Source organism: Dermacentor variabilis, chromosome 3 (assembly GCF_050947875.1).
Source record: "Dermacentor variabilis isolate Ectoservices chromosome 3, ASM5094787v1, whole genome shotgun sequence".
Taxonomy (NCBI): domain Eukaryota; kingdom Metazoa; phylum Arthropoda; class Arachnida; order Ixodida; family Ixodidae; genus Dermacentor; species Dermacentor variabilis.
This window is the reverse complement of record NC_134570.1, coordinates 82,656,168-82,673,885: the sequence shown is the minus strand read 5'-3', so window position 1 is coordinate 82,673,885 and position 17,718 is coordinate 82,656,168. Positions and strand designations below refer to the sequence as shown.

Here is a 17,718-nt window from a genome sequence, read left to right as displayed (position 1 = left end):
ATCACAATTTTAGTTCATGAGCAGATCTACTCGAACAGGCGGACGTTATTTGCACAAAATATTGAGATGCAAAATCGACTAAATAATGATAAGTCACTAATTAGGTATTTAACTCATTACATTATGGCCCATATTGCAATTCACAAATTCTAGCCGTGGAGTTCGCAAGGCGGATCCACATGGAAGGAATGTTCAGTATGACACCAGTTTAGAGATATAAATTCCCGAACTTTGGGGAGAAATGCATTGGCATTCCAGTTAATTTGTCAAAGAAACGTCGTGTCATGCACTGAAGCACACAATTAAGTAACTAGAACGGCAATGCATTTCTCCGCAAAGTTCGGGAATTTATATCTCGACACTGGTGTCGTCCTGAGAATTCGTTCCAAGTGGACCCGCCTTGCGAACTCCACTGATAGAATTTGTAAATTGCAATATGGGTCATAAGATAATTGGCTAAAAGTTAATTGGTAAATTCTCGCGAATTAGTCGATTTTGCATTTCAAATTTTCGTGCAAGTAGTGTGCGCCACTTTGAGTAGACCGGCTCATAAACTAGAATTGAGCCATCTGCCACAGGCAACCTTTAAAAAATGTTGAAAGTGTTCGCTAAAACACCCTGCACGTCAAGCGAAACTATCGGGAAGCTTGAAATGTTATAAAGAACTTAGGGCAATGCACGCTGTGTCTTTATTTTCATTTTGTCTAAAGGTTAATCTCATACAATGTTTACGCATCGCACAGGTCACAATTTTTACTGTCATGCAATGTTTCTTTCTTGGCACTGCACTGTTCCCAAACTCTGTCGTAATGCAACCGTTAGCTCAGGTAGATGCACGATGGGACACGTTGGAGATGTTCGATCCTTGTTGAGGGAAGAATGGTGTGGAGAGATGTACGCCGACCGAAAAACACATTATGTGTATGTGTAGCCATTATGTAATTATAAACCTTATGTACACGTACACACTATGTTCCCCTTATGTCACAGTAAAGATATGTAACTACATTTAAGGCTTGAGTGACCCCTGTGTAACTGTGGCACGTACCCATTGTGTGTATCTGTTCAATTAAAAATTCTTTCTGGTCGCACTGCCTGAGATTACCATTTCGGAGCACGCAGCACTGTAAAAATCCTAACTCTCGTGTGTGACAGTCTTTCTCGCACTCGTGCGATATTATCTGCATATGTTAACAACGAAATTTCAGCAAACACCTTGCTTAACTGCGCTTACTGTTCAAGCACCGCAATTGTTCTTTTCTCGGGAGAATAAATCACTTATTTCTTTTCGTGTGTTCCACTGTTGCTAGGCACAGAGCGTGAACCAGCGCACACATTGTTTTACCTCTGGAGCTCCACGTTCATGTAGGACGAACAAAGGAGCCAGCGTTTCGGCAGCAGGACTTCTCTTCGTCAGGCGCGCATGTTGATCACTTCGAGCCTACATTTTGCTGCGACCCCTTCGTCTTGCGCGTTTGTGCGGTGTCACACCAGCTCGTTCAGAATGCGATACGCAGCACCCTGCTGTGAAAATCGAGTGTATATTTTCAACCACACATGCTTGCACGGGTGTCTTAGTGCGGCCAATAATCACACCACTTCGTTTTCGACGTGCTGTCAGAAATACAGCCGTGCGCGAAGCAACAAAAATAAATTACAAGTACTGCTAATGCCTGAGCTCCTTCCGAATTCAAATTTATATGGCCTTACCTGTACGGTTAACTCGATGAAGAGATCTCAGAGAGAGAAATATTCTCTTTCACCTAAGAGTAACATGAACCAACAGAGGAAACAAGGGCGCCATTCTTTTACGGGTCTTCTCTGTACCTTCGCGCTACTTCCTCCATCTTGCGGGCTTCCGCAGAACTGATTTCGCTTAATCAATCTACCTTGGTTTATCATGTAACACTTTCACGTAATTCTTAAAATACGCCCCCCTTCACGCACTGGGAAAAAAATCTCGTGATGCATCTTCACAGCTTCTTTCCTGGCCGAAACACTGCAAGAACTTAAAGGAGTATTGACACAAAAATTTTTGATCTTGTTTTTTACGCTGCAGTAAGTAGCTAATAGCCCAGTAATCACAACACGAAGCATCATTTGAGTCAGAGCGCAACACGTAATTAGTTGGAGTCTTGTTTGTAGCGACCAATCCAAGTTTCGTTTTCAGAGAGCAACGCGATGGGCCAAAGAAGGAATGTAAACACAGCTTGGCTCGTGATCGCAGAAAACTGTGACGTACGCACGCCGGCGCGGGAGCTTCGTGTTGCTATAGTTCGGCTGCTGCGCCTGCACGTGCTTTGCGATGTCCCCGCCATCATCGCCGTCCTCGTTTTCGTCCTTCAGCAGCGACTAGTTCCTGCAGGCCGGAGTAGCCGCCGTATTAGACGCGGCCAACCACTTTTGATCGGATGCACTGCAAAGCAGCGACTCGGAAAGAGCGGCCAGCGACAGTTATCAATACGCCTACGCACCGCTACAAGTAGCACTAACCATTCGTCGAGGACGCTTTGGGAATGAAACATATTCCGGAGCAGGACACAAGGCCCGGTAAAGGTCGGCACAGCACCAGGCTTGGGGGCACGTAGTTTTGGTGAAAGATAATCGGACTGCTCTGAGCTCGGCGAATTTTATTTCGTACTAGGCATGCTTGAAATGAAACGATCAAATATGGCTGCTATTCAGCGGAGTCCATTCTAAGCGTCCAGTGGCGCGCGCGAACTCGGATCACTTCTGCCGCTTATCGACGCCGACGGTAGCGGACGAGCAAGCTAGGCGAGCTGGCGAGGTCGTTGGCCGTCGGATCCGAGGCCGACGGCCCTTGCTATTGCTCCCCAGCTCGCGATAAAGCCCCTTTATTCGTCAACACAATCAGCGTCGGCACATTTATGTCGCTTATAAATGGCAATGCAATTAGTTTACTCACTGCCGTTGGTAGCGATGAGAAAACACTTTAGTCAGGCGAGCCGCTTTGTAGAGACAATTGCACAGTAGGCTGCGCTGAACGCTTGCAAGTGGAAATCACGCTAACTATTTACTATTTCGGACAACGTTTTATAACATGCACACTATCGAGGTCACTTTGTGAGTTATCTTGTGCCGGAAACAAATTTTATCTTTTTTACGCTGCCATCAGCGGCGAAGAAGAAAAGGAAGAAACAACAGGGCTACGGGAGCGGCGAGAAACTTGCTCGCAGAGCCTGCCGCGATGGCGACGCAAATTCGTGACGCAGCGTTTTCTTGGTTGTTTACATTGCTTCCTTGATGTCGATGTCGCGAGGTGCTACATCTTGCGGTTGGCTGCACGCACGCGTAATTTGAAATTCATTTTCAATATTTTCTAAGCTGTATTCACCGCTTATATTTTGCAGACGACGTATGTGTGCCCACATAAATCGATCCCACACGTTAACTCAACTTCGAATTTTTGTGTCAGTACTCCTTTAACTGGCAAACAGCGGTGACCACCATGGTCGCCACTTTTGTGAACCGAAACGCTGTCAACAATTTTAAGGCCGGTTTTACTTGATGTAAATAAACCCTAATATGTCACGTGCCAGTGGGCGTTTCATATACGAATGCGTATTCATTGCACAATAGGAATGAAGGCAGTGCCAATCATAATATGCGGGGTACAGAAGAAACTCAGAGACAACCGTTTTGATTGCCCATGGTATACGAAGATCAGAAGCTTCCCCTTCGGACTGCTTTAGATAAATTAGATGACACGCATTTTGCGGCAGAGAAGATCGTGGGACCGTGGCACCTTGCGTCTGAGATGTGCAAAGCCCAAAAAGCGCCGCAGTGCTTCTTGAGATGGACACCCTGATGATCGCTCGTGACGAACTTAACGATGAACCCTTCATTGCGTATGTGAGCGTGCATAAAGTTGGCTTTCCTTTTCACCTTTCAGTTTTAATTGTCCCTTCTCCAGCACAGGACTGCTAACCGGGCTCCGCTTGGTTCACCCTGCCATTCCCCTTTCACTTCTGTCTCTGTTCCAAAGAAGGATGTTTTAACAAATCACTCACCACGCACGGCCGTCCGTCATTGATGTCTTTGTTCTCCCGTTTATAGCAAAAGAATTCGCATCCAGCCACTGCAGTGAGCTAAAAAGGCGCGAGTTATTAGCATGTTTACAAAATATTAGGGCTCACGACAGAGACACTTGAGACAACTGGGGTCCTGTAACGTTAAACTATTCCAATCTGTTTTTATTCCAATCTCCTGACGCCAAATTCACGTAATCACTGACGCAAGCATTGGGCGGTAACCCACCGCGTTGTTTGAAGAGCCCAGTCAAACTTGCTTCTCTTTTATACGATGGCTCTTTCTTTTGTTTTCAAGGCTAATAAAATTGCCTTCATTGAGCAATTTTTCTGATCTAACGGGCTCGGAAGAGGCGAGGAGCATACTGAAGTGGAAGGACTTGCGACTGGTCCGAGCCAGCACAGTGAAAGCAGATAACCAGATGAGGAGAGTGGGGCCGGGTTCTACGATTGGTCCGCTTCACCTTACTTGGTATAATGATGGCAAAGGAAGGTTAAAAATGATGCTAAAACGCATACTCAGCAAAGTGGAGTGGCAGAGCAATGTCGTATGCGTGCTGAAAGGTCTCGGTTTCGTTATAAGGCCTCGCAAAATCTTATATCATATGCAAATAAATCCATGCTCCCCGGCAGCTCTGAGTACACAGGGCCACAGCGATCGGTGGGCAGCCTTTTCTATTACTATCCGGACGGGGCAGTGCCCGGCTATTAAGAAAAAACTTTCAATGTTGTTCGGTATATTGATGTGTCTTTAACGCATACACGTCACTTTGACGCGGTCAGTTTTCGCGGTTTTGTGACGTCGCGTGACACACAGGCAAAGTGGGCGCAGTCCGAAAAATATACACCAATAGCAAATGGTCAAACAAGGCCTTCTTCGCTAATGGCGAGAAAGGCGTCTAATCAGAAATTATTGTTCTTATTTCGGTCAGTCTAATCATGCATCATCAGCGTGCACATATGAAAATATTTTCGCCAATCGTAGAGGGCTGATTGCAGAATTGGAATAGAAAGAGTTTGAACTAGCTTTACGTTATAGTGCCCCATAAACTTTTGTTTGCGTTGAGCCATGTGGTCATAAGCAATGGGAACCTGTACAGAAAATTATGATCCTTGTGCCTGCGCTTTGCCACGAGAACAGCACAAAAATGTTTTCACCCAATTCTTTAGTTGATGATTTAGCCGCGTCCGAGACATAATTAGAAAGTACATGTAATGTCTACAGCTCGATCATATCAAGTGCTTACCCTCGTTTGTGCGACAGCGACTACTATTTTCAAACAAAACATGCACGGCTACTATGCTCAGAAAGCAATCATGTACCGTACTGGCTAGGCTAACACTCTACCCTTCAGAACAGCCATACTAAACTGCAGAATTTTCAAAAAATGTTTACTCAAATGCCTCTTGTTGCATGGTTGAAGCAATCCCAGCCTGCATTATTTTACTCGAATGCCCGAACCTCTCCAACCCCTGATCACGGCCGATTCAGTCGGCAAGTATTATCACCCATGCACGCGTGTATTGGCGATACTTATTGCTCTCAGATCTTACATGGAAATCGGAATACGCTAGGTGTATGGATTCCCCAAACAAAACGTCAATAGAAACGCGGTTCTCCTGTATTTGCGCTTTGACTGAGCAGTAGGTCTCTCGCGTGACTGTTTTTTCCAAAGTCAGTCAAGAAACAATGCAGTTTTGCGCATGCACATACCTGACTGACTTTTTTCGTAGCGTTCATTTTTTTAAGCTGGTCGTTTCTATTGTTCGACAACCCAGCCTGACAATCTGCGTTGTCGTCAAACTGCTTCAAATGTAACTGCGGCTGCGAGCTCCTCGGACAATAATTTTCTGCTCCTTCCTAGCTCTCCTTCCAGCGCTATCGCAAGAAAAGTGTGTGGCTAACGCGAAGAGATGAACTTCACTGTCAACAAACATAATTTCCGCTTGACAATACTTCGGAATTGAATATACTTGTGGATTTGTTCCCTGTTTTATGTCTATATATTGATTTGTGAACAATCGCGATATATACCCCTTTTGGATATTTACTCAAGGGAACTCGAGTTATTCCTTATATAAATGAATATCGCAACGCAGCTCACCTGTGGGGTGACGCTCATGTTAGCAGCGATGCAAGGAGGCTTCGGAAACTCCTTCAAAATATCTGCGAGGAAACCATTATTCGCGCTGGCATCAATAGACGACTACGAATCAGCCAAGAAAGAATTTAACTGCGGGGATTATTTCATTGCCCTTAACTCAGGTAATGCGAGCACTCTATTTGAGCGACCGCTTTACGCTTGAAACCTCAGGCGTATTGAGCAACGTGCTAAACATACGACGCGACACGCGATTTGAGCTGCGGGACGCCCTCTGATTTTGAAGTGCAACCCGACTAAGGTGCTTATAGCAACCCTGCGTCATGCACCCGTCAATGAGACTCTGCGTATAACTTCTATGTTGATGCATTTCGCACAGGTGTGCATCTGCTATTAGTGCGGGCGCTCTTTCTTTCTCTCGCTTATATTTTTTTTTGCTCCTCGCCATCTTATTCGGAGTAGCATGCCAAGCTTTTTGCTACGATAAACTGATACTATAGTATTTCGATTATGTATGTACCTCTCATGAACACACGACTTATTAAGTTGAAAGAGTTGTTGTTGTTGTTGTTGTTGTTGTTGTTGTTGTTGTTGTTGTTGTTGTTGTTGTTGTTGTTGTTGTTGTTGTTGTTGTTGTTGTTGTTGTTGTTGTTGTTGTTGTTGTTGTTGTTGTTGTTGTTGTTGTTGTTGTTGTTGTTGTTGTTGTTGTTGTTGTTGTTGTAAAAGTGTACTTCGCTCTATTTACATAGGAGTATCTTTATATTTTTTCTTTAGTTTAAAGAAATTGAAACGAAAGTAATGCTATATGCTGAACCGTCGTACTTTCTCAGGAACATCATTCAATGTATTCGGCAAACGAAAAGAGGTGACCATGCGTCAATGCACTAAACCATGGGCGCTTTCTTTTTTTCATCAACGGGGCCCGAGAAAGAAAGAGAGAGAATTAGAGAAATAGCACAATCTCAAAAACAAACGAACACGTGCTCAGCCTCAAAAATAGTGCTTACGAGCCAGTTGCATGTCCCTCAAATCCACTTCAAAGTTTGCACGGAACTCCCGAAGAGTGCAGCTTTCATAGCCACAAATTCCGAGAGTAATGTTTGCTGTGTTGTCGTCTTCTGTTCTCGTGATGTTTTGCTGTGTAAATCAAAATGGTAATGATTTGTACGCCATCACAAGCGAGAAAAGTAAATCAACGAAAGCTGCCCAATGGATACAACAATTGCAAGTGAACACATCAAGCACAGTGAATAAACGCATAAAAGAGTTGCATTTGCCAGGTTACTCAAAGTGCTGGTCTTGAACATGCAGTCGCGCAAGCGCACACACATACAAACACAAACGAACCTCCATAGCTTCGTCCACGTCTGGTAATTATCTCAGTGTCATCCTTCCTAGATGGAAACACCACTCGCACAAATCTCTTTAACAAACGTGCAGAGTAGCTTCCACCAAAAATGTTTTGACGTCCAGAATCTCCACTTACTACGGAATTATCGCCACTCGACCAATCTTGACCAGGTTTTCTTTCTTCTTTAATATCCGGATTTATCCATGAAAAGCTTTCCTCCTGTATTACTCCGCCTGCGCCTCGCGTTGAGAAGTGTGATTCACTTCGCTTTACGCCTCTGCCATTGGGAGGCCTAATGCTCCGAACACAGTGGCTGTGGACATGAACGAGTTCGAACTCCTGCCCCCGATACATCCTGGACTTCGTCGTGCTGCCACCTCTCACTCCCTCCCACTTTCCCCTATATAGGCCTGTGGTCCCTTACTGACAGAGATGAACAACATGGTCCCTGTGATGACTTTCTGCTCGTACATAGATGATTGCGCCGCCATCCTCAAACTGCTGCCATTCCAAGCGTTCAAGCTTAATCACGTGACGCACCCGCCGTGGTTGCGGTGACACAGAAGAACGCGCTCTGCCGCGAGTGACCTTTGCTCTACTATCTTAGTCATATGCACTGCCCACAAACCTGTATATGTTTGTGGGTCGAGGGCCATATTGCTGACCGGTCAGTCGGAATGTCGCTACGCTAAAAAAAAAAAGCTTTTGCTGTGACACCTACCCGCTATTTTCGTTCGCTACGCAGAGCTGTCACGTCACGGGAAAAAAAACGTATATGCTCCTTCGGTGGCCGAAAGAGAAACAAAACTGTACATTTTGCGCTTATACACGTGTATCGAACCCGAACATAACGAGAAGTGCGTTCGGAGGCTGAAAATTTCGAAAAAAAAAAACAAGACGCTCGCGTCATATTCGTGCCGATACGGCAACTCCAAAGCCACGTTCACGTTAGTTTCAGCTAGAAGACGGAAAATGTAAACACCCCGATTTACTACACAAAAATGTTGCTAATTAACTTTTAAATTATTTGCTTTACGACACATATTGAAATTAGGTAACTATATGCGGTCAGTTCGCAGTTAAGGCGTATCAACTTGGAATGACTTTTCAGGATGGCACCAGTTCAGATATATGAATTCCCCAAGTTGGCGAGGAAACCTATGGGCGTCTCAGGTAATATTATGTTTCATTACGTAAAACGGTGGTTTGTTAGAAAAGCAAGTGGAACCGCTAGTTTGACGGCGTATGTCTTGAAGCGCGTGCCATCCTAAGAATTCCCTCTAAGTGTATATGCCTTGCAAACTCACCACCGCAATTCTGAAATTTCAATATCTGTTGCAAAGTAATTAATTTAATAGTTAATTCATAAATACTTGTTGATTTGTCAATTATGCCTTTCGATTTCTCGTGTCATTAATGCGCACCGCTTCGGGTAATCCAGCTCAAGGGCGCTGTCTGCCACAGGAAACTTCAAGATTCTGTATGATCGAGAAAAAAAAATGCACCACGTATAGAACACAAGGGGGGACACCACTTACGCTTGGCCGATTTCACACATCTCTCGCTCAGATGTAGCATGAGGTTCCTACGCATTCGCTTTAAAACGAATAAATCTATTTCGCTCTTTCGCCTTTTGTCGTGGTCAATGGTTAGTGACGGTTGGAATTTCCCCACCAATACAATGATGCCGATGCAAAGGCCATGTGTTCTCGCACAACGGAGTTTGGGGTTGCAATCGACGCCAAAGGCAAACTATGCAATATAGCTCTTCGAGGCGCACGTGACCCCCAGCGACAGCTGGGCGCCGTCTAAAGGTTTAGATGCTTTTGCGGAGCACCTGGTAAACACAGCCCCATCATCTTCTCCCCGCCACCTTCTCTCTCCACACCTGTGCCGACAGCGGGAGAAGAGAGAGAGAAACAGAAGGCAGGAAAGGCAGGGAGGTTAACCAGACGCATGTCCGGTTTGCTTCCCTGCACTGGGGGAAGGGGGTATGGGGACGAAGAGAGAGAGAAGGCTCCGGCGACGGGGAAAGGATGTGGCTAGTCGCCTATCACTCCAGCGCTCGCGCCGCGGTGGGCTTTGCAAACATGATGAGTCGGCTACAGTCACCCACACTTCCACTACAAACCAGCTCTTTAACGGCTCTGTTCTCTACGCCAATACGCGCAATGAAGCGGACCCTGCCTGAATGTCCTCGCAACAAATGCACGCCTTCAATGGGATCGTTCTTTTACCAAAGCTAACAGCTTTCTAAGAAGCGTTCGGCTATTCGCTTACATCAACCGTCATCATTAATGGTTTCTGTACGCTCTTTTTTCTTGTTGGTTATCTTATCTCCCCTTTCTAGCGCACGCGTTTTCATACCGGGAACGAGCATGCCTCAGTGTCATTTGCACCGGCTCACGCGAGACCGAAGAAATGCCCAAAAGGGGGCACAGTAATCGTTATATTCTGAACTGCAATAGTGAAGATGGTTATATGATGGCGGTCGTAGGGTGTCTCTGAATCTTTCTTCTCTTTCTTTATTTTTCAGCTACAGCAGGAAATGGAAGGTCGTAGATCTTGTTCGCGGGCTCTTTTCCTTTTTTCTTTTTCTTTCTTCTAATGGGGAGCTTAAAACGGGAGTCCCTGCCGCGTAGTGAGAAGCTTGTTACGGCTAATAGAGCGTACAGAGATACCACACTTAACGTACGACGCAATAGTGCCGGCTTGGCAAGGCACCGCTGAAGTCGCAGTTGCAGTTCAGCAAAACTTCCTGCAATAGAGAAGAAATGGGCGAGTTTAATTAATACTCTGATAGGGTACACGACATGCATCACCCCCATCTTTGTGCGGAACCCGATGTTCGCCGTTCGAGTAATATTTGTTCAATGCCATTAACTCGGTACCTGGTTCGGTGGAGTAATGGAATCCGAGAAATCAATAGTCATGGAGACGCAAACAGCGTTTGAATGTTTGCGTTATCCTTATTCCGGCGGACCTATCTATCGATGCATTCACAAACTTTTTACTTATTTGGTATGGCAACGTAGCCCTTCCCAGATCCAATTTATCACTATAAGCCAATGTTGGTGGTCCTCGCGTGCGGCAGTCACACCTACCTATGACACTGGGTCCGGAGTTGGAACCACGACGTCGGACTGCACCGCATAAATCTTCTTAAGCTATAAAAATAATAATCTTATAAAAATGGTGACATTTCTGACAAAACACGAACGCACTAAACCGCGACCAACGCTCTTAGTTTATACTGTGTCTATGTCGGTGTTTCCTTTTTTTTTTTTTTGTCATTCGATTAGCTACCACGGCGCAACGGTTCGTCGCCCTCCACGCTCGCCTGGAAAATTTAGCAGCGTGCGCCACCTTGCGGAAGACAATGCAAAAGCGTCGTGCGTTACACGACTCCCGAGAACGCAAGCACAAACCCCAGGGACCTGATGTAATACGTATACTGCAGGAAGACTTGTCTTTGGGCGAGTTCTTGCTTCTTCAACGACATAAAGTAGCGCAAGAGCACAACGACAAACTAACTGCATATTCCCATATGTATTTCTTGTGGTTGTGCTGCCCTTGCGCTAGAGGTTATGTCTTTAGGTTATGACGCGAGCTTGGTATAGTTGGTTCGACATTATAGCTTCTTCTTTTTTTCGATAAGCACAAATAGTGCGCGAAAATAGACACGAAGTCGCGGTGCTCATTGTTGAAGCCAAAAGAACAATGTCATATGGTGACAAGTTCGTAAGGCCGTCGTCCATCGTCCTCTCCTATGTAGACTGTCGTTCATGGACAGAGTAAGGTAAATAGATTTCAACTGCTAGCTTCAACAATATCAACCGATAAACGGGCTCTAATGTCGGGACTTCTTACAGCGGAGCTGTCTTAGGCTAGTTTCCAGCTTTTCCTGATGTGCGTAGGCAAAAACGATGACGGCGTCTACAGAGCTAAAAATGGCTTCAGCACATGGCAAAATCGTATCGGCGTATGTGTCCCAGCTGCGTTTGAGTCCAGATTGGTCACAAACGGTGATGGTCGATGGGTGATGGTTTGGTGCACTGCGATCTGCGCAAACAACGACAGCGCGGCCGTTGCGCCATATGCCTTACCGACGACGGGCGAGAGCCTTGTCGTGGAATGTACCGACGCTTAGGCCGTGCAGACTGGCCTACGGAATCGTTGCCGCCACCGTGTACCTTCATCCCGGAACCTCAAAGAGAGACCTTGAAGACTTCATGATCGACACGTTTGAGTGGGTCCTCCTGGTGGACCCCAGTCCCATCATCATTGTGGAAGACTTTAACGTCGATGTTTCTCGTCCCGACGGAAAGTGATACCTGGTGTTTCTCTTGAAGAGGTTCGGCCTTCGACGTTGCACCGAGACCAATGTCACCACGACGCGCCCTAGGTAGGGCATACAACTAACATTCGCTAAGAACATCTCCAGTGGCGTCACAAAACCCGGGGCCGTCTATCGTAGCGACCATATTGCCATAATTACTGTGGCCACGAGGCAAACGTAAATACAAATAAACATAACAAGCTGTATATGTGTGTTATATTGTTTTGTTGTTCTGTTATATTTGTAGTTATATAGAGCTCCGCTGGTCATCCACCTTCTCAGAGTGGAATCGCCCTGAATTTTCCCCCCTCTTCGGTTCATTTGTGCCAAGGTATGGGCAGGACATGTAAGCAATAAAGTGATGCAAACAATAAAGTGACGATGTCGTCCATGTCTTCTGTGCTACTTTACGAGGCTTAAGAGAGAGAGAGAGAGATAAGTCATAAGGGAAAGGCAGGGAGGTTAACCAAGCTTAGCGCGGTAGGCTACCGTGCACTAAGCAAGCGGGAAAGGGGATTGAAAGAGGAGGAGGAAGAAAGAAGGTCACAGTCTCCACTGCTACGCACACAAGCCTGCCCCACTGAGTCAGTCACAGGTGGTCACACAGGCTTAAAGTTCGAAAGCCATGCTATGCGTGATCTTTCTTCGTTATTTGCATTTGTTTGCCCTAAAGGCCAACTACAATGACATTTCACTTTGGCGAGATCGGTTGTAAATGAAGAGCATAGCTACAACCGAAGCGATCGTGGCGAAGCCGCAGGGCTGGTAACGGTATTTCTTTCTCGTTAGCTAGTAGCCTTCTACAGCCCCTAAACCGACGACGGGTGCGCCTGGTGGTTGTCGCTAATGACGTAAGTACCAGCGCGCCACCTTTGAGATTTTTGCGCGCTCCGCAGGCATCCGCGGGAGCCGCGCGCTCGGGCTGGCTCGCGTCGCCATGCCCGGATAACCACAGATACCAATCATAGCACGTGATTGTCTGGCCGCATCGACAGCGAGAGAGATCGTCGCGGCCCTCCACGGTGGTCGCGTTATCACTACGCAGCAGCGTGGCATCCACTTCCCGATTAAAACGTTCAGTACGGCGTTCCAATAATTTGATATATGTTTGCCCGTAATGAGGAAACAATGCTGTGCCGCTTACGCTTGGGCGTCCCATTGACCAATGCATATACGTTCTTGATTGGAATGGCTGATAGCGCCGAGTGCAATGCCTGCGGTGTCGAGGAAACTATAGAACATCTACTGTGCAACTGCCCATCTTTTGAAAACGAAAGACATGGCCTCTGCACAGCTCTCAACCACTTAGACAGAAAACCGTTCCCCTTGAACAAGATCTCGGGACCATGGCCTCGCATATCGCAGCTACAAAAGGCCACAAAAGCACTGCTGCGATATTTGAAAGCTACCGGATTGAGTCAGCGTCTGTGATCGAGACTGAGCGACCGAACGATATCCCCAGTGGACTTTCTTTCTCTCCTTCGTTTAATGTCTCTCTCTCTCTATATATATATCTATCTATCTATCTATCTATCTATCTATCTATCTATCTATCTATCTATTTCTCTCCTATGTTTGCGTATAATTCTTACGAAGACTATGTGGATTTCGTAAAAATTCGGTAACTTTTCCGTAAGAAGCATACGGTACAGGTACGGAATTGGAATGCGTACAGAAAGTTTGAATAAAGAAGTTGGTACGGATGGTGCGTTTGCAATCTCGGACGCCATGCGCAGCAGTGGAAGCAACGCGCAACTGTACACGGCCGGGTTGGATCACCCACTCGCGATCAGACTTGCCGTGCCACGTGATGTGGACCGCCATTGTCGCGCGCTAGCTTGGCCGACGGATAGAAGCCAAATCCTGATTGGGCATTTTATAGCGCTATCAATAGCAAGCGTATGTGCGGTGGGGAATTATCCTTGGCGTCATCGTGGGGGGCCGTGGAACCAGTGTGCGTCACTTCCGGCCGGCGGTAACGGCGCTGTTCCTTTCTTTTTTTCTCTCTCTCTCATTCGGAATGTCAAAGACGGCTACTTTTGTAAGCTTTTTCGTGACCCTTTCTCGCCTATCTCAAATGTTAAATTTTGCACGGAGGCTTCTCGTTATCTACACTATCTTACGCTAGGCTCCTCACGCAGTCCAGCACTTAGTTGCAGTCGGCCTTTCAATGCTAGGGTCGCCGTATAAACTAATATTTAAGAAATGAACTTACCACCTTGGACGTGCACTTTTCCCCTGGAATAGGATCCAAGCTGTAGCCGTCAAGTACTCCCATGTAGTACTTCGAAATACACGTGCTGTTGTCCTGCGGTTGTAAGTGAAATGATTTTAGCTGTGTCTTTTAGTCCCCTTAAAGAAGCACTGAAGAGAGAAATTACATGTTGTGCCTCAGTAAATTACCTTTCCACAATACCGGGAAAGATACTCTTATCGTGATAAGAGGCTTGGCAAGCCAGAAAGCCTGCGAAAACAAAATACCAGTGGTGATACCGCTAAGAATTTCTTGTACCAGCTTCCCATAATGACATGAATGTTCACGGTGTTTGCCTGCGCCTAGGTAAACGCTCATCGACAAATATAGACCGCAATCTGTTCTAAAGGAACCAAAGTCGTAACAGTACTATTTGGAAGAATGATTACTTAGCTACTAGTTCCGATATTAAAAAAAAGAAAGTTGTTTGAAATTTGCGACGTCGGGGTGACATGCCAGCGCTGTGGTTTCATGCGAAATTTACAGAATTTGACATTGTTCTTAATTTTCTCTTTGGTAAGGAACTGCGGTATCAACGAAAACGGGATTTCGAAATAACGCTTTATCAGCGTTAACTGTAAATTGATATATTATTTCTGGTTGGTGTCCCGTTAAATTCCAGCGTGTAGGGTTATCCTATGTACATGTATTATTACACCTGTATATGTCTTATCGCGTGCGTTATCAATTTATATGCAGTAACCGTAGTCAAGCTCTTGTGGTTGTTGTCATCGACTCCATCATCCTTGTGGTGAAATTAATCTAATCAATTAATCAGTCATTCAATTAATCGATCACTCAACCCGCTCCAAAGCAGCGCTCCCTTGGAAAGCCGGACGCCCCGACGGTGTGCAGCTTTTACGCGTGTTATGAACCGGTCTGTCTGAAACAGAAAGGCGTCAGGCAAGGAGATACGACATCTCCAATGCTATTCACAGCGTGTTTACAGGAGGTATTCAGAGACCTGGATTGGGAAGAATTGGGGATAAAAGTTAATGGAGAATACCTTAGTAACTTGCGATTCGCTGATGATATTGCCTTGCTTAGTAACTCAGGGGACCAATTGCAATGCATGCTCACTGACCTGGAGAGGCAAAGCAGAAGAGTGGGTCTAAAAATTAATCTGCAGAAAACTAAAGTAATGCTTAACAGTCTCGGGAGAGAACAGCAATTTACAATAGGCAGCGAGGCACTGGAAGTCGTAAGGGAATACATCTACTTAGGGCAGGTAGTGACGGCGGATCCGGATCATGAGACGGAAATAATCAGAAGAATAAGAATGGGCTGGGGTGCGTTTGGCAGGCATTCCCAAATCATGAACAGCAGGTTGCCATTATCCCTCAAGAGAAAAGTATATAATAGCTGTGTCTTACCAGTACTCACCTACGGGGCAGAAACCTGGAGGCTTACTAAAAGGCTTCTACTCAAATTGAGGACGACACAACGAGCTATGGAAAGAAGAATGATAGGTGTAACGTTAAGGGATAAGAAAAGAGCAGATTGGGTGAGGGAACAAACGCGAGTTAATGACATCTTAGTTGAAATCAAGAAAAAGAAATGGGCATGGGCAGGACATGTAATGAGGAGGGAAGATAACCGATGGTCATTAAGGGTTACGGACTGGATCCCAAGGGAAGGGAAGCGTAGCAGGGGGCGGCAGAAAGTTAGGTGGGCGGATGAGATTAAGAAGTTTGCAGGGACGGCATGGCCACAATTAGTACATGACCGGGGTTGTTGGAGAAGCATGGGAGAGGCATTTGCCCTGCAGTGGGCGTGACCAGGTTGATGATGATGAACCGGTGGGTGTCCGGCGGTGGGATTCGAACCACGCAGCTTTCCGCCATCTGAGCCGGGCGCCGTATGCCCGTTCACTCGATCACAACTCATCAAAACTGCACTCATGTTCGGCTGAGAAAAAAAGACCTTGTTTACTTGCGGTTGCCTCCGAGTTTCATGTACCTTGAATTATACTTTGGCAAGCTCTCCTGCTGATTGAGAATGGGGCAGAAAATGGTGTGATATAGTTCTAGTCATGTTTTTCTTTTGTTTTTTTATAAGCGAGAATTCTTTTAAGAACCCGGGACTGCGTTAGTGTTCCAAATTATATGGAATTCCTTTTTAAAATGGATTGTCCGGCAGTGTGGTGATTCTAGCAAATCTATTCTGGGTAAGTGTGCAGGCAGAAGTTAGTCTCAACAAACGCATTACATTGTTAATGATTTCACTCACACTACAAATGAAGTAAATTGCGCTTTGCGTCAGGATCTTCTGAAGTGTTAGGCAAGTCTAAACAGACATTGAAAGCCTTGCAGAATGCACTGCCTATAATAACGTTTCTCGTTTGGTTAAGCGTTGACGTTGGAGATGACGGTTCAGAAAAAAAAACTTTGTAGTTTCTCATCCCTCTGCGTCATGCCACATATAGACCAGCTCGGCAGCTTCGCCTGGCGACTCAGGTATATCAAGACTGCAGGGTTATGGGCATAAGATAAAGAAGCCCGAAACATAAATAAATGAAGTCCTTCCAATGAGCTTCGCGAGCAGGCAAACTTTCCAAGTCTGTGCTTTAATTAAAGGCTATATACATTTTTAACACAATGGCTAGAAAAAAACAGCTCTGCCTTTGCCTTTTTATTCTTCGTCATTCTTGCTCAAAGTTTGGCGGCAGTATATGAGGTCTACTTTGCGTCTGATCGCGGACTGCAAATGTCTAAACTGCCAGCCGAGTTTTCATAAAAAAACAGTAAACAAGTTACCCCGTTCATAAACAAATTACCTTATGGCTATCATTGTTCTCAAGACATTTTTTAGCAGCCACTGCTCTCAACAAGTTCTTTGCAAACACTCATTACCAATTTGGTATTGCACCAGCAACAGTTGCTACAATGTGGTCATCTGTCGGGGGTACAATTTTTTTGCAGGGAATGTTGACCAATACATTCCCTCTGTGCATTCTCAACTATGTTGGGTGTTCGAAAAGCGAGATAATTGAATCGGATCGAATAAGAATACTTGAGGTAAACGACCTTTCAATATCCAAGCAAATGTCAAGTACTTTCTGACTCATAAACGAAGCGAAATATAAAACATTCGCTGGAGTCTATTCGGTGAAGAAGGAGCCTCGCTCACATTATTTGGTAGACGCATCTAATGCCTAATCAGTAAAGCAATGTAGGGGGCTAGTTGGTGAACGTTCATGATTATATTGCGCTTAGTGTTACACTGACGATTTTGAGTGAAGTAAAAAAAAATAAAAACCAGAAAATTCACACAGTAACGCGATACTACGCGCTACAACATTCAAAGGCGGTGGCACAATTCGCATGGTCTTAAAAACTTCCGCAAAGCCCTTAAGGCCTTGAGTGCCGAAGCCCGTCTGTACTAGTGTCCTAGAGCTTTTTCCTCTGTAAAGGTGTGATTGTCCAGTTTTCCAAGCACGGTCACGAGCCCTTTTCTTGGCACTTTGTAACGGCGACAGTCACAAATGAGGTGCGCAATCGCCTCCTCGCAGCCGCAGGTGTCAGAAGTTGGGCTGTCGGCCATTTTTTTTTCCTCTTCTTCTTCCTTCTCCTTGTATTCCCTTTACCCCTCTCCCCAGCACAGGGTAGCCAGCCAGTACTTAC

At 45.6% G+C, this 17,718-nt stretch overlaps 1 protein-coding gene across 3 annotated transcripts in view; it reads right to left on the bottom strand.

The window, feature by feature from the left end:
* LOC142575976 (uncharacterized) overlaps window positions 1-17,718 on the bottom strand; it is a 76,494-nt gene that overhangs the window by 43,205 nt on the left and 15,571 nt on the right. For 2 of the 3 annotated variants that reach the window (XM_075685837.1, XM_075685838.1), the window contains exons 4-8: window positions 14,057-14,149; window positions 10,198-10,260; window positions 7,159-7,288; window positions 6,155-6,216; window positions 4,032-4,109 (exon numbers count right to left, since the gene is read on the bottom strand). In XM_075685837.1, coding sequence (XP_075541952.1) covers window positions 4,032-4,109; window positions 6,155-6,216; window positions 7,159-7,288; window positions 10,198-10,260; window positions 14,057-14,149 — 426 coding nt within the window. The remainder of the gene's footprint in view (window positions 1-4,031; window positions 4,110-6,154; window positions 6,217-7,158; window positions 7,289-10,197; window positions 10,261-14,056; window positions 14,150-17,718) is intronic. The other variant, XM_075685839.1, reaches the window with a different exon arrangement.